Here is a 25,157-nt window from a genome sequence, read left to right on the forward strand (position 1 = left end):
GAATCCATAAATGTGTACCGAAGTTCATCATCTAGTCTGTTGCACAGAGCTGTCAACAAGACATCACTGTAACTGTAACTGGCCAGTGTCTTTAAAGGGGAAATACTCACATTTTCAAAATTCATACATGTTATTCCTATGGTCTAAGACTGTCCAAAAATATTAGTAAACGTGAACAACTCTCTCCCAAATCCAAAAACTAGTGCTAAAACTCAAACTTGTGACGTCGTAGGGTATAAAGTCTGAAGCTGCTCCATAGACAATGAATAGGGAGAGATGATCTAGATGACACTGAGAGCACTCAGGGGAATGTTCTGAGTAAATGGGAACATTTTCTGTTTCACAACTGAGAGCACTACAATAGAATAAAGCTCATCTGGGTATAAAAAGGAAAAACATTCTATGAGTCAACAAAATCAGTCTCCTATTCATTGCCTGTCAGCTCCAGACTTTAAACCCTATGACATCACAAGTTTGAGACATACTTCTCTGGTTTCTGGCTTTGACAGAGAGAGTATCCCATGTACACACATATTTAATTAATTAATTAAGGTGGTATTCCCCTTTAAAGTGCAAACACCAACACATATGTGAGCATGCATACAAGGCTTTGCACGAGCAGAAAAGCACAAGGGCACACAAGACATCAACATCCACACGCTCTCTAATGCATGCGCGCAGATGCAAATATTCACATTAAAGGACACGCTTCAAGCCTCGCATGTCACGGATGAAAGATATCGAACCGGCTTACATACATCAAACAACATTACACCAAGTAGCCGCCGTTGCTCTCGCCATCAATAATGAACAAATCTACATTCTCATCCTCCACCGCGTATTGAATGCACCGAGGGCGAGGCCACTGATTTCATTGTTCCGAACCAGAAACGGTTGCAGGCGCAGGTTAAGTTTATTGGAAATGCGCTTTTATGTGCTATTCATGTGAATAATCAGATATTACCAAACTCCTCAATCATCCCCCACCTCCCGTTTCCGCCTGTTCAGATGCGCCTCCCGTCTGCGCGGGGGCGTCTGTTTATCAGAGAGTGTGTTTGTGTGTGTTTGTGTGTGTTTTCCAGCAGCGGTATTTATGTTGGGGGTTTGAGAGCGTGTGAGGTAATCAATAGTGTTTCAGTGAAGGACACTTAGGAGCAGATTGGAGCCCAAATCCAAGCCAGCATGAAAGACAACATGACAGAAACACTTGCTGCTCGACCTGAAGGGGCTCAGTGTGACTTCTACCCTGACTGCGCGCACACACACACACACATGCACGCACACACTTCTTTACACATGCACTTAGACACGTCTGTGAACCCATAAGAGTATCTTCAAATACAGTTAAAAACATTTACACACCGCTACATCAAAGAAGGCAAACTAATGAGTTATTGACCGACGAGTGTGTATACACACACCAACTATTGCCCATCGCAATGCATCCAATCCACGCATGATGGACGTGACCAGAGTCCCTGTCACAACTAAGCAGAGTGTGCTGCTATAATGAGAAGTGTGTGTACGTGTGCATGCCTGCCTATTTGTGTGTGTGCATGTGCCGGGCTCGCTGTGTGTACACAAGTCATTATTAGAGGTTTAGTGTGTGCTCACCAGTCAGTCAGGCTCCAGTCAGAGGAGTCAGCTTAAGGGCTCATAGCAGCTCCCTGAGGAGACACTAAATACCATCAGCCGTTTAAATCCATCCATGACCATTTTAAATATGCAGCACACACTCACTCCATTTTTAATAAGGGCTCTGAGCAAGACAGAGGGAGAAAAAAAGGAGCGAGAAGAGACAGAGACAGACAGAGAGAGAGAGAGAGAGAAGAGGAGAGGAGAGGAGAGGAGAGGAGAGAGGGCAGACTGAGGAAGAGGGAGGAATATGAGGGGAAAGGAGGAGAGCAGAGTCTGTTGCATTGATTTCTTGGCAGTTTGGCACCGGCCCTGATTCGCCTGGAAAAGCCACAGATGTGTCAGAGCCAGTTAGGCATGCCAGAAGAGAGGAAGCACGCACACACACAACTCAGTTACATGCATGTGCTCACACAGCTCATGTGCAAACAACACACGCGGAAATACTCATAAATAGAGAGAGAATACACAGCGTGCGCTCAAAGTGTCTACGAGAGTGTGTGGATTACAAAAGCACCTGAGAGAGTGAAAGCCGGCGATGATGCAAGGGGGTTTTGATGCCTTTCCGAGGGAAAACCAGGCGTTTTCTCTCTGAAGGCAGAGTCAAAAATAGATACTATTACACACACCTAGATGGGCAGTAAATTTATCCTTAATCCGTGGCTTAAGTTTGCTCAAAAAAACCTGTCTGCTCTGCTCAGCTTTCAAAGCACACCTGTATGTGTGCGAGGTGCATGCACGGCCCGGCGGAACAGCGGGGAACAGTCGGATGTACGTTTTGATCTGAGGGCGGATGAGACATTAGGATCAAAGTCGGGGACTGGGGGAGAATCAACTGATCTTAGCAGTGAATCCATGAGCAACCTCCAGACAGACTACCTGATTAGATAGGCATTTGTGGCCTATATCCAGCATGGAAAGTGAAGGGAATATTGATGATAAAGCCCGGGGCAGAATTGTATCTTCTTATGGCTCAAAATGGCACAAACTAATGTCAAGTTTAAGAGTTTGATTTCCACAGGGGTCACCTGTGCTACGATATTGAGATTCCATAACATTTTTGTCAGATCCATTAACACAAAAGAGATATATTTGAATAATAAATAATTGATATCTATAGTATTAAGAGTTTGCAGGTTTAAACCCATCTTGAGGTCCTTCTGTGTGGAGTTTACATGTTCTCCCTGTGTTAGCGTGGGTTTTCTATGGGTTCTCCGGTTTCCTCCCACAGTCCAAAGACATGCAGGTTAATTGTTGACTCTAATTTGCCCATAGGTGTGAATGTGAGTGTGAATGGTTGTCTGTGTCAGCCCTGTGTTAGTCTGGCGACCTGTCCAGGGTGTACCCCGCCTTTGCCAAATGTCAGCTGGGATCGGCTGAGTTTGCCATGTTATGATTTGAACATATTTTTTATGCTAAATGCAGTACCTAGAGGGTTTCTGCACAGTATTTGTCTTTGTTTTGTGTTGTTAATTGATTTCCAATAATAAATATATACATACATTTGCATAAAGCAGCATATTTGCCGACTTCCATGTTGATAAGAGTATTAAACACTTGATAAATCTCCCTTTAAGGTACATTTTGAACAGATAAAAATGTGTGATTAATTTACAATTAATCACAATTAACTATGGACAATCCTTATCGATCGCAATTAAATATTTTAATTGATTGACAGCCCTAATTGCAATACACTGAATCGTAACCCCTGTATCATGATACATATCGTATCGCCAGATTCGTGCCAATACACAGCCCTGGAACCTAGGGAGCTCTAGTTGTCTTCAATGACACATGGAGTTTTACTGAAGCAGGTGTCGCTGTAATAACTGGGTGTTTTCTATTTTCAAGAAATAGCAGAAGCTATATGTATTCATCTTCCATAAACATTTATGAGCTACTTGCCTTTTCACTGCCTATTGAGTTAATAAGGGAAACAACAGGTGCAAGCTCCACCTGAGTGAGCAACACTTAACACCACTTCAGTAAATCCTATATGTCAACAGCGTTCACTCAGCAGGAATGATGTCATGCTCAGTATAATAGAACAGTGGCTCGCCTAACACCATTTCCTGCTTTGGACAAACACACACACGCCTACGCAGCTCTTGTTCCAGGTGACAGGTGTGTCACAGCAGTGTGGCAGGAACCTGGTGATCTCAGCTGACAAGACTGAATGACCGGTTAGTCAGCTAGCCGGCTGACTCACTGACCGAGAGGATGAGGGCTCACTCGGCGCCACGCCGGCTGCTCTGTGTAAACGTGGGTCCATTCTTACAAGAAGAAAAGGAGTGAATGTGTCGCTCTCAGTTCAAACAGGGCTAGATGTGGAGACTCACAGAAACATCCCTGGCATCTGAGATGCAGATTAGACAGGGTATGTTTATTACCCTCTGTGCCACAGACCAAACTGGTTCCGAGACCTCCGTTCATTTGGCTGTCAGCAGAGACACAATAGGACAGTCACACTTTCTTTGACGCGCCACTCTGGAATGTTAATCACCACAGAAACCCATTATCTTCACATCCTCTCGTTCCCTCCCCCCATTTGTCTCCCTCTCCTTTTAAAAGCTGACAAACTCATTGCTCGTTACTAGAAAGTACCATTGTTTCATTGAGCGCACATGTAGAGGGAGACAGAGACATGAGGCGGAGGAGATAAGAGGAGGCGCAGCAGAGAGGGGAGGCCTGCCTGACTGCTGACATAAATTGGGGATCATAAAAAGTGTCGTCCCGGAATTAATCTACGCAGAATGAATAAAGTGAAGTACCGTGGGGAGGTGTGTGTGTGTGTGTGTGTGTGTGTGTGTGTGTGTGTGTGTGTGTGTAGATCAGTCTTGAATCCATAATGAAGACACAAGAATGGAAAGCAACATGAAACACATGACTTTCAAATTTATTCATAAAGCCTGATGATCTGGGTTCATGAGGATGCATGTGGACATTTATTTTTCTATTGTATTGCTCTATGTGTGTGTGTTGGGGGGGAGGTTGTTGTGTGTGTCCGTGGCTCAGCTGTGACATACTCCTTGCCTCTCTCTCCGCCGCAGCGCCTACAGGAAGTGCCACATACATCATGCATTTTATGCATAAGGCTGAATGTCAACACTGATGCATAATTTTTGCGGTAAAATGCTAAATGTCACCAAACACCAGGCTCTGTTTCGACTGACGACGCGGGCCCTCGCATCACCAGAGGACGCGCTGGCGGCCAGAAGTCGCCACGCCAGCCGTCACACCAGAACCGAGAGGCTACGACTGTACTGTACGCAGTTGTGGCAGGAGCGGCGGATTAGGCGACAAGGGAGATCGGGGGACAAGGAGGGTAATGAAAGCAGATTTGAAGGAGAAGGGAGTGAGGCGAGTGCTTTTCTCTCTACTTTTTTTTTCCCAACACAGATGCATTTGCAAAAGAATATAAACCTTAACATACAGTTTTATCTTTTTATTTTCTCTAATTCCACTCTTGTCTGTCAGCATCATATATTGTATACCATCTTCTTCCAGCTTTTAAATTGAAGGAACATATGATGTAATTCTATATGATGGAAGTTCAGTCAGATTTCTGTGTAGACTTTAAGATCTCCACTCACTTTTGAAATAAAGTTTGGAAAGTCTTTCCATGACTGACTCACCTGTGAGACAACGAGGTTCAAGACATAAAGTATTAAAAGCTTCGTCCACCTAAATGATGAAAAAACATATTTCTCCTCTTACGTGGTGTCTAGCCAAGAACATAGTTTGGTTTTATTTCTTATATCTATCTCAGATTTCTACTGTGACCTCTATGGAATTGTATCTGCGGTGCTCACAGCACTGAGGCCCCTTTTACATCTAGTATTAACATGTGATTAACATGATATTAACATGTATAACATCTGGATGCAGTATCTAGATAATACATTCAATCCAGAAGACTTTGCATTTACACCAGGTATTAAATAAGCATTCTCTGTATTCTGCCTGCACTGTGATTGGATCTCTACAAATTAGTGTTAAGGCCCTGACACACCAAGCAGACGGTCGGACAGTTTGGGGCTGTCGGTGAGCGTCTGTCTGCCTAGTTTTTGCGGTGTGTCCCGCACCGTCGGCTCTAATCTGCCTGTGTCGTAGGCTTTTCGGCCAATTCAGGATATTTAATCGGCAGCGGAGCCCATCGGTGAGAGAAATTACTCTGATTGGCGGTTCAGCTTAAACGAATCAGTGCACGAGAAGAGAAACAGACGTGAGGAAAGCAAGCCAACGAGTAAAGTCAAGAGGAAAAACACAGAAGGCTTGTCTAATTTTTCATCTTTATCTCATCTGATCATTGCAATACACGGATTTGAGAGTGGTGTGAAAATGGCCGGCAAACGCCGTTTTGTTTCATGTACGTTCATTGTTCACGAATGGCTCGTATATCTGCCGTCCTCAGTCTTCCGGTTATTTCATCTCAAGCAGGCGCAGAACGTGTGTGGTAGTTGGCCATCGACTGTCATCTTTGCGGTGTGTTCAAGTGCAACTTGTCGGCCAAGACAAAGGCAACATGAGGCAAAGCAACAGTCGCCTTCATCGCCACTAGTTCTTTGATGTCGGGTTGATGTGTCTGGGCCCTTAAGGAGAACTGGTGGTGCGTTCAAAGATGACACCCTATTCGCTCCTCAAGTTGCTCACTGGGTACATACGCTGAAAAAGTCTCAGCAGGCTTTTTTGGACATCCCTTTTTTGGGCCCGTGGAGCATGTGCGTCCAAGACTTCCCCTGACTGAGCCGAGTGACTCCATGCTGCCTCCTCACGCACATTAATGGGATCAATTAATGTAATCATACGGCCCTTCTAGACAAGACTTTTTATTCAATTTAAAGTGGTTTTATTTAAATCCATTGAAAAAAACAGACTATCTGCAAGGCTGGATACCTCGAGAGGTATGCGTTGTTATTGACCCTTTAATATTTTCTAATATGTCTTTACCACTACTTTATACTCATTATACCCAAAGGGAAGAGAAAACAAAGACACAGGGAATGTGAGGACAGCAGGAAGAGAGGGCAGAGAGAGAATAAGTAGCCAGTGATGCAGATATATGGCTTCAACTCTTCCTCCAAGGCAGGAGACCACCAGCTGAGCTCCCCAGATGAAAAACTACACTATTAATATCTATGTGGAGAGCTGACATCAAGTATTTTTAACAGCAAATACACCGAGACGCACAGAAGGAAGGGACTGTGCATGAGCATACACACACACACACACACACACACACACACACACAACAACAACAACAGGCAGCAACAGTTACATAAAGAAGTTTGATATTCTTGCATTTTAAAATGCTAAATTTGTGCTTATGACCTTTAAGGTTGAAGGGTTGAGTAATGAGGAGCGGGGCGACTCAGCCTGAGAGGTTGCTGGATGAAGGACAGGAATAGAGGGATGGGTGAGAGAAAGAGAGTAAGAAAGAAGAAATATGAAGGCACTGTCATCTCATTTCTCCTCCCTCCGGCTCCCCCAGCTGTTGTTCTCCCTCCCTCTCTCTCTCTATCACTTCTAATTGTCACTCATCCTCCAATCCCCCCCGAACCACTTGTGCTGCCCTCCCCCTCCGCCACCCCTCCTCCTCCCCTCACTCGCTCGCTCTTTCCCTCCATCCACACAAATGACTCAGTGAAACAGGTCAAGTGTTACAAAATTCCCCCTGCAGCTCAACCTGCCTAATACAAGGTCTGGCTCATTGCACCAAGACAAGTAATACGCTGCCTACTCACTGAGAGGGGGACGCACACACACACAAACACACTCACACACAAACAAACACACTCGCACACACACACACACACACACACACACACACACACACACACACAAACACACACACACAAACACACACAGGCCTACCGCCAACACACGATGAATTCAAGCTCATCAAATGCCTACATAATAAGCATATTTATCCATTATGTACAAGCATGCCAACTCACACTATTAAAAGTGATCTAGATATTCAGCATTTACCATTTATTTAATCCAATTATTAGAGTCAAAGACATCCAAATCTAATTCCCATTGCTTGTGATAAACAAAGTATTTCTAAATCTGAATCTACTAGAAAAACATGACATCCATATCCTTGGCATCTATTTGATAACCAAAAAAAAATCATAATTCTTCAAACAAAAATGGCAAACGTTTTCTAGTTCTCGCTTCTAAATTAAGGTCAAGACTATTTAATTTGAGAGTATTGACGGCTTTTCTTTGTCTCATGTGATAGTAAACAGAACATCAGTTATGAGCTGCTAGACGAAAAGAAAAAAACTAGCAATTTCAAGACACCACCTTGGGCTTTTGGAAATTGTGCAAGGTATTATTTGCTGACAGTCTATGTACTAGGGCTGTACCAGATGTCATTTTTCAACATTCAAAGCTTCTACTGAGGTTTTTGAATGAAGCTTCGAATGTCTGTTTATGACGTCATCACCCTAAAAATATAAAATAAAATCCTCAGACAGAATCCTCCACTTGAATAGGGAGATTCATCGTATTAAATGAGTTGGTCTTATTTAATTAAATCGACTTTCTTTAATGAATATAACTTGCCACCCGCCCGCCCACCCGAACCCATGATATTTTCTGTAAGCTTACCCAAACCGGGGTCGATATGCTGCATCCACCACTGGAATCTAATTCTACAAATTGAATAACAGCCTACTAATAACATTAGTGTAGCCTAATCTTGATCTACAACTGTGCATAAATGCAGAAAAAAATGTAGGAAAAAAAGCTGCGCAGCATTCGAGTGTTGATATAGAATTCGAATGTCAATGTAATGAGTGAAGCTTCAGACTATTCGGTACAGCCCCGCTATAGACCACATGATGAATACAAAAAATAATCTGCAGATTAATCAGTTATGAAAATGAAAGCCAGTTGCAGCCCTACATATCAATACTACAGTAAATACTACAGTAAGAGCCAGCATACAAATTGGGAAGAAGCCACATTTAAACACACGCTGCCTGTCTTTCTACCTCTCCCACCTATCCACACTAATGAATGGCAATTGGGCGACAGAAAACCCTGAAGCGCTTGAGTAAAAGTGGTATTAGGAGGAGGACAGCAGAGTAAAGGGCCTTAAAATAGGATAAACGACCAGGAAAAACTAAAGCCAACACACACACTTGCCCTTTAACACACACCGTGACAAACCTGGGCCTAGACAGCGCTGTATGCAAGTGTGTTTCCTCTGCAGGCAGAGTGTTGTGATATAGAAATGTAACAGCTCCATATATCAGGACGGTTGGGACCTGTGGAGGATAAACGACCTGTGAGCAGTACCTGGACAGTGTGTGTAATACACAGATAAATAACTGGGAGTCATATGATGACACACAGACTCCCGGAGAGAGCATGTAAACCGCCGCACAAACACAAGACGATAAAGAAACCTCGTCTATAAGAGTTTTGTTTGTCTGAATCCCCCGGGAACGACAGTCGTTTGGGAGGGTAATGACTTAGGAAAACTGAAATGTACTGGAACATAAATTAATCAAAATGTGAGACCTGCATTCACGCACACTGCGAGTGCTCGGCGCCGTCTATTTTTTGCAGTTTATACCCCGCTGTTGGCGCACAACAAAGAAGTTCCAGCTATTACACACAGTGAACAGAGCATAATTCTGCATCGATGTTTCCGCTCGCTGCTCCCGTTGAAGGCACGCTGGTCAGATCACAAGTCTGTGGCTGGGTTGAACCAGTTATTACTGTCAAGGTGACAAAGATCACGTTTGTGAGAGCGATAATCGACTCGTGTTTAGAAAACACTCCACGTAGAGCCCCTGTGATGCCAAATTTCAATAACATTTAATTTCCTCCTCCAAGATAAGAGCTTTTGTCTGTGCAAGACTATTTTATTCTATCAGTGCCCGAAGCTGACAGTTAAACGGACAGGGGGATGGTGCAGCGGGGCTATGCCTCGCATGGCAATGCAAAGCTATTTTCTAAACTCGCCCTCGCTCCCATTATACACTAAAGTGCACTCTTCAACAGGGCTCGGCTGTGAGTATTGAGTGACAGGTGACGTAGTTGGAAATCATAGAGGACTCTTTAAAGAGAGGAGGGGTTAACAAGAGGGCTAAAGACATACAGGAGACCCCCGGCAGGTGCTGCACTATGTGGTCACAGATCAACGCAGTATTTCTCGCACAAACACATGTAAACACACACGTCTGAGAGCCGACGCTGTCTGACTTAACAGCTTAGAGCGGTTGGATTTCATGCATACAGATTTCTGTTTCTTGGAGCAATAATTAATGAGTTAAATCAATAATGGCATTCCCTTTAAAAAATGACGCCTCTGGGTTCAATAGACTGTGATAGGAGATGTGTGGAGAAAATGAGAAAAGAGGAAGTGGAATGATTAAAGAGGATTTTACACCCCGGGACTGGTTGGACATAGACGCATAGAGACACACAGTTCTTTAGCAGATTGACAAAGCTCTAACATTTAGTCCGCAGCAGACGATAAGAGGAAAGGAGCGTCAGAGAAGAGGGGGGGAGCAGAAGAAGTGATTACAGGAAAAGAGATGTCTAGATAAGATGACAGACAGATGAATGGGGAGGCAGTTTGTGGACATAAAGGAGGAGCAGAGACATGCACATGAGCAGACAATGACACACGCAAACACACACAATTTTGTGAAGTCCTGACAGCCCTCTCCTCACTACGACTGTTATTTAATGTCAAACAAAGAAAGCAGAGAAGACTTGAACCGTCCAGGAGAACCGGCCAGTGCAGATAACATCACTCAGAGTCTGGACTGCTGATGAAGGCGCACAGTCCAGTCGGATCACTTCACCATGCAGGAAATCTATACGTGTATATAACCGCTGTGCAATGATTCAATTTTATCGTTTATCAACCTTGAGTGGAATGTTAATGGTGTATGTGTATAAGTATGAATAATAAATGCAATATACATAGTATTATATTAAACCATAGGTATAGCGTTGTGTGTGCAACACACAAAATACACACACACTATACAATAATGATAAAATGCTATGAAATATATGTAACAGAAATACAACACGTTTTCATCCCAACTCGTCACATACCTCTGCTTTGTCACGCGCCCTTGCTGTCACTTTATGTTTAGGCAACAAAACCACTATAGTTAGGTTTAGAAAAGAACTACATTGGGCATATAACTACTATGTTTGTACAGTGAAAATGACACTGAACGTTGTGAACACGGGACACAAAAGATTGTAATTTGACACATGGGACACGAACAGCTGTCTCTTGGATGAAAGCTGTGCGTTTGATGGACCCGTCCACCTCAACCTGCCGCCCGCCCGATGTGTCTCTTTTCATTCTTTTAACTACGTCACCACACTCCCTGCACACTTTCTCTGAGTGTTTACTGTTGCCGTGGATGGGTTTACATTGTAGTTAATGGAACGTTTCATACTGGCGCTAAAGGGTGCCTTGTGCGGTGGTACCGAACGCCGACGGCCGTGACAAAGCCTCGGTATTTGATGCTCTGGGAATGAGAATGGGCTGGAATATACGATGATATAGCATATTAGGGCTGCCCCCTCTTAGTCTATTAGTCCACTAATCAGTTGTTTTAGTGTTAGTCGACTAAGATTTCTTTAGTCGATTAGCTGTTTTTTATGCTGAATGACTTATTCCCAAAAAACGTATGAGCCCATCTCTGGAATACACAAAATTTAAAGTGGTGCTTCTGTGCGATTCTTAATGGAGAAACTCAGTTTTACAGATCTGTCGATTAAATCAACTAATTGACAATATCAATATTCATTGATTAAGAATTTCTTTGGTCGAGGACAGCCCTACTATCGCTTATTAACATTCAGTGGAATGTTAATGGTATGTGTATAAATATGAACAATAAATGCAATACACATAGTATTATATTATATAAGTATAATGTGTGTGCAGTACACAAAATACGCACACTATACAATGATACAATGCATAGTATGCAAACTAGAGACCTTCTTTTTCCTTTAGCATTTTCATAAATGAACACACCGTATTTGTACAGTATGCTTGTTTGTATGTATATGTATTGTTATGTGTATTTGTGTGGATTGATGTCTTGCATATTTCTGCTCTTCTTTGTTGTTTTATTTTTATGTAAAGCACTCTGAACTGCTTTCGTATAATATGGTGCTATACAAATAAATTTGAATTGAATATAATATAAAAAGACAATAATAGAGAGTTCATTCCATTGAGCATTGATTCATTTAGAAGTAATTTTGCCTTCCTTCTTCATATGGTGACAGACTTCAGAAAATATTCGTATAAATATTATGACAGTGTTTTCAGCCATTTCGCCCTAAATACATAAACAATGGTAATGACTACACAGGCTGATTTAATCAGAATAGCATGGGTCATGATATAATTCAATTCGGATGCGATTTCGAGACATCTTATGGAGGAAAAATAAACAGAGAGCAGCACAAACACGAGTTGTTCAACAGCACTCAGAAAACATTTTTGAGATAAACTCCCACACAGAAAAAAAACAACATACATTTGCATGCAGATTCCGTGCTGTCAGGCAGGCAAACATCTGCACAGCAGTTACATGCACAGATGAACGTGAACACAATCATCCTCGATTTACTTTGGACTTTAGCATTGCCCAGAAGACCATCTCCAGTCCCAAAGGCCAAATATTTGTAGACTTATTTTAGTTTTTTTATCTCCATATTCATCTCTCATTCTGTATGTTTATATCGCAGGGTTATGCAGACGTGCACGTGCCAGTGCATGCGCGTACTTTGTACGAGCTGCCTGTTGAGACGGTGAATTAAACAGTAAGTGCATTTGATCTGCAAAGCACTCCGGGGCAAATACGCACAAAATGAGACAAACACGCACACACGCACAGAGGGCTTGCATACAGCATCAAAATCATTTCCGTCACAGAATCTATTCTTAGGAGCAGCAACAAACCATTCTTTCCCTGATATAAATCTCTTTTATTCATTCCCACACAGTCACGCACATACACACACACACGCACACAAAGACACGTGCACACTTGGCTCAAAGCTACACTCCCTGGTGGTCATAATGCATTCACATAATGTTCTTTGTTTTTTCTATTTTACTAGAACAGGATTTGTTCCAGGTAAATCACAGCATGAAGACCTTTTGGGGCTTATTTAACTCACAAACATGCATGCAACCCGCGCTGCAACTTCCATCTGGTGATGGTGGGCGTTTGTGCAGGTGTGTCGAGGTCAGCGGCGTTCAAAGCTTCTTTCCCTCTCTTCCTCACACACACACACACACACACGCACGCACGCACGCACGCACGCACGCACGCACGCACGCACGCACGCACGCACGCACGCACGCACGCACGCACACACACACACACACACACACAATCTGATGTGAGAAGCTAAATCAACACAGCTGCAACAACTCAGCCCTCATCATCCTCCTCCCTTCACTCGGCCGTCTTCCACTCCATCTTTAATCAGGCGTCTACTCCCTTTTCTCTTTTCTGAGGTCTGCCCTTTCGCTCTCTCCGTCCTCCCAGACTCCTCCTCTCCTTTCTTCTCTTTTTCCACTTTTATTCAATCTTGCATTAGTCACTGTTAAATTTATATGCCGGCTAGCTCTCTGTAGCTTTTTGCCAATACGCAAGGCCTCAGATCTCACCCCTCCACCCTCCACTTCATTCTCCTCACACCATCACGCCCTCTTTGCCCTCCCTCCGCACCACCTCTATCCCCCCCCCCCCTGCCCTTCTCTGCCCTCCCAGCAGTCGGCTCGAGCTTGTGCATACCCCCGGGGAGACGTGCCTCATGCACGCCCAACAATGCACTGTAACCACCCATCTACCTCCAGCCCTGTCAGCACGGGACAGGAAGAGTAAACGCCCAGAGGCCTCCAGGGAAAATAGGAGCATCCACTTCCCCCTTGTCAGTGTGCCTGGGTGTGTATTTATATATATGTGTGTGTGTGTGTGTGTGTGTGTGCGTGTATGTGTGTGGCAGACACACATCTGAACTAAAATGAATGACCAGAAGCCAGAAGATCGGATGTTGTCGTTTACCGCTTGAGGAAGAGGAATGATACGTTTTCCAATTTCCTGTGATTATGTACAAATGTAACTTCCTCTGCTCTTTGCTTTCACCTTGCTCAACATGATAACAATACTCTGTTGGGTCGAAGAAATACATTTGCCTGTCTGGTGCTTTTAAAGCAGCCTCTCGTTAAAAAAAAAATGTGTTCATTATTTTTGACAGGAAGGTCCTTGGGACATTTTTGTTGAAATTGGTGTTGTCAGTCAAATTAGCTCGCCATTCAATGACACTGAGTTTTTTGTTTATATTAAAAGGTGGGTAAAAACTATTATTTTCATCGGTATTTCATTAATATTTTAGGTAATGCGATAACATCTGTTTCCTGAGTAAACAGCGGATGAGTGGTTGTTGACTGACGCGGCTTCCTTCCCCGGCATCCACTCAAAACAAACTCCTTAAACAGTGACTAAACTAAGAGAAGACTGCAGATTAGAGCAGACATCATATCCTTTCCACAACAAAAACAGAAATGCCAACGGCACAATAACCTGTGCCACTGAAAAATACCTCATCTAACTTTCACAAATAACCATAGTCAGAAACTAAATTGGTCTCTTACTGACTCCCAAATTGTCAACAAGCCCCAATTTGTCACAAACTGGCTCAGACAGTGTGAAATTAAGAACTCCATACACGCGTTCTTAAAAAACAATATTGATTTCAATTTCATTTCAATATGACAACAGAGTGTGAAAGTGAGCGATATCAACAGTGAAAGCAATAAATGGCTGTGTGGAATACTGCAGTCAGAAAGTATTAGGACTATTGACTGTATATGATTAGGACGGTGACGCAATGTCCATATTTACATGTTTTACAATGACTGTGAGGTTTAAATACTGACATCTTTGATTTGAGGGTGTGTATATCCACATCAGATGAACAATGCAGGTACTGTGGCGATTTTTAGCCATGCTGCTCCTCTTTGATCCAGACTGAACTATCTCAACAAATACTGGAATGATTGCCATGAAATCTATTAATGACATTCATGGTCCCCAGAGGATGATTCCTACTTATGCTGATGATCCCCTGAGTTTTCTCCTAGTGCTACCATGAGGTTCACATTTGGTTTTGCGTGAAATGTCTCAACAATGAATTGTAATATATATATATAAATGTATATATTTATTTATTTATTTAGATTTTTTTGGGGCATTTTTGCCTTTATTTCTATTGTCACCAGAGAGAGAGACAGGAAGTGTGGGGAGAGAGGGGTATGACATTAGCCTGTATATAAGAAGTGGACGTAGTCACCGTGACGTTACCCACTGGTTTGTGGACTGCCGTTTTGAAGCCTGGAGTTCGGCATTTTGGCCGTCACCATCTTGGCTTTTCGCAACCAGAAGTGATAAAAGAGGGTGGAGCTAAGTACAACCGAACGCTGAATAAGACATTTGTAGGCAACCAAAATGTTGATATTAATTTTCACGCACTGAAAACATACTGTGAAAAGGTTAAAGTTCTACGACGATAACACGGACAACCCCCAGACCTGACAAACGCTGTGGTAGCGACCTGTCAATCACAAGGTAGCCACGCCCTAGAGCATACCCTGCTTTATGGTCTATTTGACTCTAAATAGGACCATAATTTACTAAATGAACATCATGCTGTATTGAAGAAGACTTGAAACTAGTGATTGAGACCATAAACTCATGTTTACAATGTTTACTGAGGTAATAAATCAAGTGAGAAGTAGGCTCATTTTCTCATAGACTTCTATACAATCAGACTTCTTTTTGCAACCAGAGGAGTCGCCCCCTGCTGGCTGTTAGAAAGAATACAAGTTGGAATTAAACAAAGGTCCTAAGGCCAGGAGTCGAACAGTGGATGCTGCGCTTATGCGCCTTAACCCCTTGTAATAATTTTAGTGACCCTTATACTTTTCATCTCGCACCATCGTCAGGTCAAGATTAGTTTGGTATTTGGTCATAAACCAAACTATTGACATTCCCATCAGACTGAGCTGTACTTTGCAGTACTAATTAGCAAATAAACTAAGAACATAGTAAACTATACTCTTGTGTACTGTATAACAACACAGTACAGAGGGAAAGAAAGCAATTGGACAAGTTAACAAACACAGACTTTGAAAAAGTTGTCTAAGCCCACAGACATCAGCAGACACTTGTTATCGCTCCTTGTGAAGTACTGTCAGGCCTAAACTAGCCTTCTTCAGTATCGTTTTCAGCAAATGAAACATGCTTGGACAGAGGTCAGATGACTGACTTGGCCAGAGAAGGACATTCCAGAGTTATTACCTCGTCCCCCCTGCTCAGGATCATTGTCCTAAAAACTGGAGGAGTAGCCTATGTACAACACTAAGAGCTATGAATCAAATCCAACAGAGCCAAAATAATGAGAAACATATCGCTGTCAGTTAAAAGATGAGCCACTTACAAGTCAGTGTTTGATACAAATACTTCAGTAACAAGACGCACACAGCTGGAGATCTCAATGATTCACCACAGGCACAAGCAAGAAAAGCCAGTCGCTCTAAAGCCAAGAAAAATATGCAGGAACCTTCTTTAATAATTGAGGGCAGAGGCGGACACTCGCTTTAATCCCTGTGAAGGCCCAGGTCACCACATCCATCACTCAGAAAGCCATGCAACAGTCCGGCCCATTCATCACTCACTCTGGGATTTATTAGCTATGTCTGGAGCCGGAGGGTGAGAGGTTAAATGAGGAGCATTGTGTTTGCGGTTATCAGCAGAGAGAGACCCAAAGTGGGTCTGTGTGCTAATCCACACACACACACACACACCATCAGATGTTTAATCAACACTGCGGCTGCCAGAGCTGGAAGTTAAATATACAGCCATATACAAACATGCATGTGTGAAACCGTGCAACAAACACACACATACCAAACAATCTGATAACACTTCAGCTTATAAACACTTCCCCACACAAACATCCTGTGAAAATGTGAGCTGTCTGCGGCGCAGCAACACATGAACAACATGAGCTCACTTCTTTAGCACGCTGTTTGACTAAAGAACACACTCACATGCTCATTCTCTGTCTAATACACGCCTACGCACACACAGCTTGGTCTAAACAGGGCCACTACCAGCTAGCCGGATTGCCCAGGGGCACCTCACCATGTCTCATCACTGTAAGCTAATGTTGAACACGGCGGCAGCGCTCGGCGTAGCTGCTGTCACTTTGGCTTCAGATCCAGGTTATTTGCTCGAAGCTCAAATAGGCCAGGTTCTGCGTTACGGGGTCACCGCTTTCACATGAGGTGCATGCTTTCAGAGTGACAAACGCAGACCAAAAAAAATTGTTGCACAGGCTTTTTATTTGTAGCTGCGGCTTAAAAGCCTTTCTGCTGTACTCAAGTCTTTTTACATTCAGCTAGAAAAACCAAAGGAGTCAGAGAGTGTGTCTGTGTGTGTGTGTGTGGAGTGTGTGCGTAAGTGCTCTCTATCTCGCCAGCCTCAAATCCAAAGCAATTAGAGAGGCCAGATGGTGGGCTGGACTCACAGTAAATAGCTGTGCATTGACAGAAGAAGCCTGCAACAAAAATGAACCGTGACAAGGAGCCAGGATGACACGCAGATACATGGCGGCATCAAAGCACCAGGCAAACACCGAGGACGAGCCGCCATAACCGCCATAAACCAACTGTCGCAGTCGTGGGGGATGTTAACAGCACAACTTGTATCATTTGATGGCAACACAGAAAGGGTACTTGTATGCAAAAATCAAATAAGGCAGGTGCACATGCACGCTTGAGCACACACATTCACTCCCATGCCAGAACATTCATACACAAACCTGTACACACACACACACACACGGACAACCCTCTACATGTCCTTCTGTTAAAGTTTGACCAAACCAGTTTGGTTTAGTCAGAGTTCAAACAATGCAGCCTTTGAGAGGCGCTCCATTCACAGAGTTTCAGCTTGGCCTGCACATTCCCCAACTGAAAACACAAACTGCCTCCCTCCAGGAAAACCACTGAAGCTCCAGCACCACATTCCTCAACTCTATCCTCTTCTCTGTGTGTGTTGTCTGAGAGGTGTTGGGGCTCCACTGAATATAATTATTGTATACAGTATAGGCATCTTGAAGTAAGAGAGTGCATGTGTGCTTTGTATTGCCACTCTTCATACTCCGCATGCTCAGGTGAAAAATGTGCCCTACAGCAGTCTCCTACATACCGGTTACCAAGGCAGCAAGTTTACTTCAGCCAACCAGGGACACATATAGGAGTCAGAGAGACTGAGAGGAGGTGGAGCTTCAGTACAGGACAATTGTAATCCACAAAATGGCTTCTCCTATTCCGGTGCTTTTCTCATAAGCCGGTTATCACACCTCTGTTGACACACACACACACAGATTTATCGAAACTGAAACGAGACAAACAGCCAGACCAGGAAATGAGAGTGGAAAAAACAAACAAATGGGGGGTGGAGTGTCTGGAGTGTGAAGGATGTGTGACTAGAGACAGAGAGGCCACTTCATATCCTGATCAATTAATCTATAAATCTAATCAGTGAGAATCAATTCTATTCAATTTGGCTCCTCAGTCATCCAAGCTAGTGTTAAAGAGACAGAGGGAAGAAGAGGAGAAACAGACACCACACACAGCAACACTGGAACATTTTCAAAAATCAAGAAATCTTTAATAGCAACCAAATACGAAAAAAAATATAGAAAGACACGACAAAATGGTGACAACGATTCTAATTTCGTTTTTTTTTTCTTCAAAAGACCAAAAATAAATGTGAAATAAAAAAATACAAAAAGAAAAAACAACGTTTACACAGAGCAGTCAATAATAAAAAGCACATTTTGGGGGTAAGACTGTTTTCTCATGTGTGTACAGTTCATTTGTATAGAAGAAGCACATTTTGCCAGTTTTGGCAGCAATCACAGCGCAGCAGTCAAGAATAAAGCACTCAGAAAATATAAATTATAAAGCACTGCAAAATAACAGAAAAGAGGGGAAACTGTAATAGGAGAAAATAAATCCTTCATGCTTGCTGTCACTGAGAGAAATACACAAACGTGACACCATAAATTAGTAATATCTTTTTCTCTGCTACATATTTATATATTTATACTATGTACACAGGGAAGTTTTCTCTCTTTTTTTTCTTCATTTATGCGAGTGAGATGGGAGATGTTAAGGCTTTGATTAGTCATCAAATGTTTGGAGCCGAAGAAATAGCAACAGTGTGTGGCTTTCTGGGAAAAAAAGAAAAAATATTTATTTGACTACCTAACCTTGTGCTAGACCCGGACCAGGATCATGGATTCCTCTAAAAGCGTTTTGTCTGACAAGCCTTACATGGGTGCTGAGGTGGGTGGCAACGGTGTGTGTGTGTGTGTGTGTGTGTGTGTGTGTGTGTGTGTGTGTGTGTGTGTCTGTGGAGGCGGCGGTCGCAGTGGCGGAGGTGGTTGAAGTGAGAGAAACAACATTTTGGAGATGAGTGGGAAGTTGCGACGCTCTAAAAGCATTCGAAGGGATTCGGGAGGGGAGAGCAGGTCAGCGCCGTGGCATTTTTATGAAAGCTATATCCCCCCGTGTGGAACAAAAAGCGGAACGGACAAACGGTTTCCTAAAAAGCCAGTTTCTCTGACACTGGGTGAAAGGTGTGAGTGTGTGTGTGTGTCCCTGAATGTGTAGTTGTCTCTGTTCTACATGGTCGCTGACTCTGGATCAGGTTTGGGGAATAGAAAGCAGTGGACCAGGGGGACACATCATGGTGCGGCTCTTTCCACAGTAATAGGACACAGTATATGTCCTGACAGAGCCACTGAGCAAGAAGAGGAGAAAGAAGTGTTTGTGTGTTTGTGTGCAGCTATGCGAGCGCGTTTGTGTGGGCTTGTGTCAGGAGATGGCAGAGTTGTCAGGTATGAGGTGTCTTCTGCACAGTTTGGCTGTGGGAGTGAGCATAATGAGAGTGACTGAGGGGTGTTTGCGAGTGGGCGAATGTTTCTCTGCATCCTGCGTATATGTACAGTATGTGTGCGCGAGTTGAGTCTTCGAAATGCACAATAATATCTTCAGTTTGCCGGTTGTCCGCGGTGACAAAGGGTGGCTACTCAGGTTACAGCCCCAATGGCAGCGAGAGATGTCCCGAAGCCCCCGAGCGTCACGAAAAACACACACCGACACACTACTATATACACACACACACACACACAGAGCTGACTCAACATAGACATCACCTGTGTGGTTACAGTCTACCTAATAAATTATGAGCATTGTGGGTATTTTTGCATTGTGCAGGGTGTCTGTCAAGGAGAAGGAGAAGCCAGTTGTGCAAAAAAATACTGTGTGCTTATTATGTGGAAATGCAGGCAATGATAACTTTTTTTTTCACCAATACAAATCGACTCTTTATCACTTTAGGCAAACTCAGCTCAGTCAGTTCAGTATGTTTTAACACCCAAACCACCGAGGTATTCGTTGGATTAAAAATTACATTCTGAATGCCCTCTGAGACTTTTGAACTATAGACTTTAGCCAACGCCTTCCTCTTTACTTCCACAACACTGGCAACACTGGCTCCATCGATCTGATATTTACATTGTCATAAATATCCACATTTTCACAAGAAAAATAAAGATGCTTACATATATAGTACACAGATACCTCACACCAAAATGTACATACAACAGTTTTTGTCCCTTATCGCTATTTTGACCCCGAATAACCCCAAGTATTACACTCATGTTTCTCTTTGTAGCGGTGACACACACAAGTGCAAAAATAAGTAAATATTTTATATTTTGAGTGGTTGTGACAAATCAGCTGCGTTCAGTACATTTACTGTACCCCGGGTTGACAGGAGCTGCATTTATGTAGAAGGTAAGGCCATTAGACGATAATCCTATTGAACACACTGGCTTACAATATGCTCAAATACTGAAAGCCGTCTCTCTGTATTCATCATCTGCCTCCTGTGTCTCTCCCCTGTGTCTCTCTCCGCCTCTCTAAAGGTTAACAGCCATCACAAAGGCAAACTAGGACTGTCTCGCCCTATACACATACTTGTACTGTATGTGAGTGTTTCTCACCTCTATAGCTCAAGGTTAAAAACAGCTATGATAGGAGAATGCAGGCAAGCGCAGTCATCCTTGCTCTTGGCAATGGGTCACCCTGTGTTTGACCTCATGACCCTGCAGCAAACTGCAACCAAGATCTTTGCTTGGCCTTACAGGAGGGCAGTACAGTCATGGAGGGCTACACTCACCAGATTCCCGGTGGGTCAAGGGGGAGCTGATTAGAGGGCCAGGAAAAGCCCGATTAGAGGAGCTACAGCGGGGCGTCTCTACCAAGATTGTCCATCACAGTCATCGAGTGGCTACGTAGACACGGTGATGCACTCACACTGAGCCTCAAAGACCGCAGCGGGCAGTAGTAATATTTGCCTGAGCGAGCCTCCGGTGGCTCGTTAGAAGGATAAATTAATAGTCAGAAGACAATCAGCCCTGAAGCTGCATCATAAAGGGCTACTTCACTGCTTGTTGCCTGTTAGTCAATATGACTCCCAGAGCTTCGCTGTGGACGCAAACCTTTTATGTCTCCCGATCAATTCACTACATTTAACAACATCCGCTAATGGAAAGAAATATTACATGATCGGATTGAAAATCAATCTAACCTAACGCGGTCATGGGATTCTGTTACATCCGGCCATTTACTTAAGTGTGGGAGGAGATCGTGGCGTCCACGCGGTGGAGTGAACATGGCCACTCCAGGTGGATCAGTCAGTCTTGACGTGTCAGGGCAGGCCGGGGCTGGAATAGAGTAAGTGGGGCGTTTGACACATCAGGAGCAGTAAAATACTCCGCTGCTCTCTGTGGCCCTGACCTCGACACCACCGGATAAATCATAACCTCCCCATAAACACTGGGAGAGAGGGATGGAGAGAGAGAGAAAGAGAGACGGAGGAATGATAGAGAGATAGAGGTGGGAGGGGGAGGAATCGCCACGTCATAAACGATAAGTGGTGGCAATCTGTTGGTCCCAGCTAAGCGAGCGACTTCACGGCTCATTACCAATCAAGCTCCTCCTGTCAGGAGCGCTCTGAAGAGACGGGGATGAGGAGGAAGAGAAAAGAAGAGACACACGCTCCTCTCCAGTCCTCCTGCATCCCTCTCTCCATCCCTCGACCCTGTCAGATTGGCTACACCTCACTCCCTCATCTCTTGTTTACCGTCTCTTACCTCCAGGCACAGTACAAAAGTTTGCATTTGAATACCTTGTTAAGAACTTAGCTCAAACTCTCTGCAAACTTGCTTTGTTGAATTCAGCCGCTCTTGTGTTCGTGCAGCACGACGACCTAATGTTCTTTTTAAAATGTTGTAAATTCAAGCGCATCTACTGTCACTGATAGTTTGCAGAGAAGTTTGAGAGGAAGGGAGAGAGAGCAGGAATGAAAGCTTGCCAGTAGACTTGAGCAAATACTTTGTAATTCACCTGATGGCTACTGTCTATACTTTCAAAAACCTTCCTCCCAACCCCTCACTAGCTACTAACTACCCACCAGCTGTCACAGCACAACGCATTACCAAAACAAAAAGGTTTCCCACAGGAGAATAGCGGGCGAGGCAACACGCAACTGCTTGACAACCCCTTCCACTTCTGCAGTTTTGGTGAAGATAAGAGTGAATATGCAAGTGAGTTGCCTCCTCTATAGCCAAGCTTGTATCATGATTCCATTATCCTACTCCCACACTACACGGTTTCTCTCTTCTAGTGTGTCTGTCAAGAGTCCTTGTCAAGGTCCCAGTGATAGCGATAGCATGAGCAGAAGCAGTGGGAGACAAGTTGTTTCTTTTCTCTGTTTGATTTGCAGTTCTTAGGGACCAGATAACAGCGACGCTCCTTTCAGAATATCCCTCCTGTTCATTCAGTCCATTCTGGGGCTGCACTGTGATTAATAATAGGTTATGTTTAAAATCAATTTTCAAAAATAAAAGCGGTATCATTTTCTCTTCTCTATCAGACAGGGACGAGACCCTGGAGCCACAAAAATCCTCGGGAGGATCCCTCCTTTTTCTTCTCCTCCTCCTTTCCTCTTCTCCTTCTCTATACGTAAACGGCAGTCCGCGAGATGACGGAGCCATCCCGCTGGGACTCCATGTCATCATCCATGTAATCTCCAATCATATCGTCCTGGTCATGTGGCGGGCGAAGCTGCAGGATGGGGGCCCCTCCAGTGAAGTGGTCATACCTCTCGTCCTCCTCCAGCTCATCAAACTTCCTCCTTTCCGCATCATCTAACTCGTTGCTTAGCAGGATATCTTGGGCGGTGGGTGTAGTGGCGGCGACTTCAGGCCGGCCCCCTATGGTGAGCGGCTGGTGGTGGTTGTTTTTCTCCCCGAGGCCCTGGTGGGGCGAGCTCTCGTTGTAAACGTAGATGGGGCCGTTGTTGTTGCCGCCTCCGACGCCGCCGCTGCCTGCGCCTCCGCCCGTGCCGTTCTTGCTGGCCTTCTTGCCGCCACCAAATATGCGTGTCTTCATGTCGCTGCCGCCATTGGCGCGGTAACCCTGCTGTTGCCTGCGGCTACGGGTGACAAGCACGGCGATGAGAGCGGCAACCAAAAGGAGGGCCAGCAGGGAGCCAATCACAGCTCCCGCCACCACGCCGGCATTGGATGGGTTCACTGAGGGCTCTGTAGGAGGGAGGAGAGGCAGGGAGGGAGAGAAAAGGAAGAAAGGAATATGGTTGAGAAAAAGAGACCAGTGTGAAACATGGAGAGAGGAGAAGAGGGAAAATAGGGACGGCATAAAGAAGGGAGGGAAGGAAGGGTAATGTCGAGGAAAGGAAGGTGTCAGTGGTGTTAGTCTGAATTGTATTCAGTGAAATGTGTTCGAGTGCTGAGGTGTCAGTACAGTCATGTGTGTGTGTGTGTGTGTGTGTGTGTTCAGTATGTGTGTGCGTGTGTGTGTTTGTGTGTGTGTGTGTGAGCTGAGTCTCTTCCTACACTGACATTTCCTCCTCTCCCTCAGAGCTGCTCCTGTCCCCATTCCCACAGCCACGTCACAACAACGTCGCAGCCACGTCTCCCCGTGTTGCCCTTCAACGGCCAGGGTCTGTCCAAGGCTCGCCACAAATCACAACGCAAGGCAGGGCGGGGAAGGGGAGGAAGTGCAAGCCACATACACACACACTTTCTGAAGGAGCGGGGGATGGCGCGTGCAGGGGCAGAACAGGTGGAGGCCATGCAGCGGAGGAGGATAATGATGGATGGTAGGAGTGGAGGTTGGATATTAGATGAAGAAGACGAGGAGGAGGAGGAGGTGGCGGAGTGAGTGAGTGACAAAGTGACACAGCGGAGTGACAACTCTTCCTGGAAGCCATGAGCACAGAGCAGGGGGACAGTTTGGGCGGCCTTCTCCGCAAAAAGGCACCACTCGAGTGCACGTCAGTCCAGGACGTGTGTCCATTTTTATTCCAGCACTTTTATTTTAGTCACAACTGCCATGTTACACACACACACTTACAAGTGAAAAGAAGCCATTTTGAATTAAAGATGTATTATGCTCCTTTTCAGGTGCATACTTGTATTTTGGGTTTCTACTAGAACATGATTAGATGCTTTAATGTTAAAAAAAACTTTATTTTTCTCATACCAGTTGTGCTGCAGCACAAACTCGACACTAGGCAGGTATTATGCAAATGTGCTACTTGGTGACATCACCGCGTTACGGAAGAAAAGACACTTCCGACTTCAATCAAGGCGTTTCAGGCAGTTCAGGAGCAGTGTTTCAGTAGGGGAGAGTAACTCCCTTTGGCGTGGACTTTGGGCTTTGTAACTTTGCAGACCTTTTACATGCATAGAAAACTATATAACACACTAAAGGAAAGGGAAAAAGCACAAATACGTAATAGGTCCTCTTTAAACAAAGGCTTTCTTAGAGTGCAGACTGGCTAAGGAGGGTATAAGTAAACTAAGGCTCCATAATCGAATGCACGGTATTTCTGTTTGTGTATCAAAACTCCAGGGAGAGGTACAGTAGTAGTGTCTAAATCAGGGTTGCGAAGACGTCCCATATGACTTGTCAGCCATATAGTGCTGCTTCTCTGCATTCACACTTCCCACTCCCTCGACATCCCTCTGCATTGATATTAGTACAATATTTCAAAGCAGGTATTTGAACAGCAAAAAGATACAACTGCTTTTGCAGGGAAGGAAACCTACAAGCTGGGTATTTTTCTTTTGATTTACTGTTGCAATAACACACTTAAGTTTCAGCACTACCACCAAAACAATACTGTTCTTGATTCCTTGCTCTGAGGAATATAAACATGTTTTTCTAGAGGAGCCTTTTCTCCCATTTATCAAAATCAGCCTATTTAAATGCATTAGTTACGTTTGCAGCCCTACAGCCTAAAGTGTAAAATCGGCAAAATTATGATTTAAAT

The 25,157-nt window shown here is 44.1% G+C and overlaps 1 protein-coding gene across 4 annotated transcripts in view; it reads right to left on the reverse strand.

Moving 5' to 3' along the window:
* LOC119496653 (nectin-2-like) overlaps positions 1 to 25,157 on the reverse strand; it is a 90,607-nt gene that overhangs the window by 16,720 nt on the left and 48,730 nt on the right. For 3 of the 4 annotated variants that reach the window (XM_037784123.1, XM_037784124.1, XM_037784127.1), the window contains one exon: positions 18,372 to 23,403. The exons of the other annotated variant lie outside the window; for it this stretch is intronic. In XM_037784123.1, the coding sequence (XP_037640051.1) occupies positions 22,817 to 23,403 (587 nt within the window). In that variant the 3' untranslated portion in view covers positions 18,372 to 22,816. Of the gene's footprint in view, positions 1 to 18,371; positions 23,404 to 25,157 lie in introns of those variants that run through there. 4 annotated transcript variants of the gene reach the window in all.

Source organism: Sebastes umbrosus, chromosome 11 (genome assembly GCF_015220745.1).
Source record: "Sebastes umbrosus isolate fSebUmb1 chromosome 11, fSebUmb1.pri, whole genome shotgun sequence".
NCBI lineage: Eukaryota > Metazoa > Chordata > Actinopteri > Perciformes > Sebastidae > Sebastes > Sebastes umbrosus.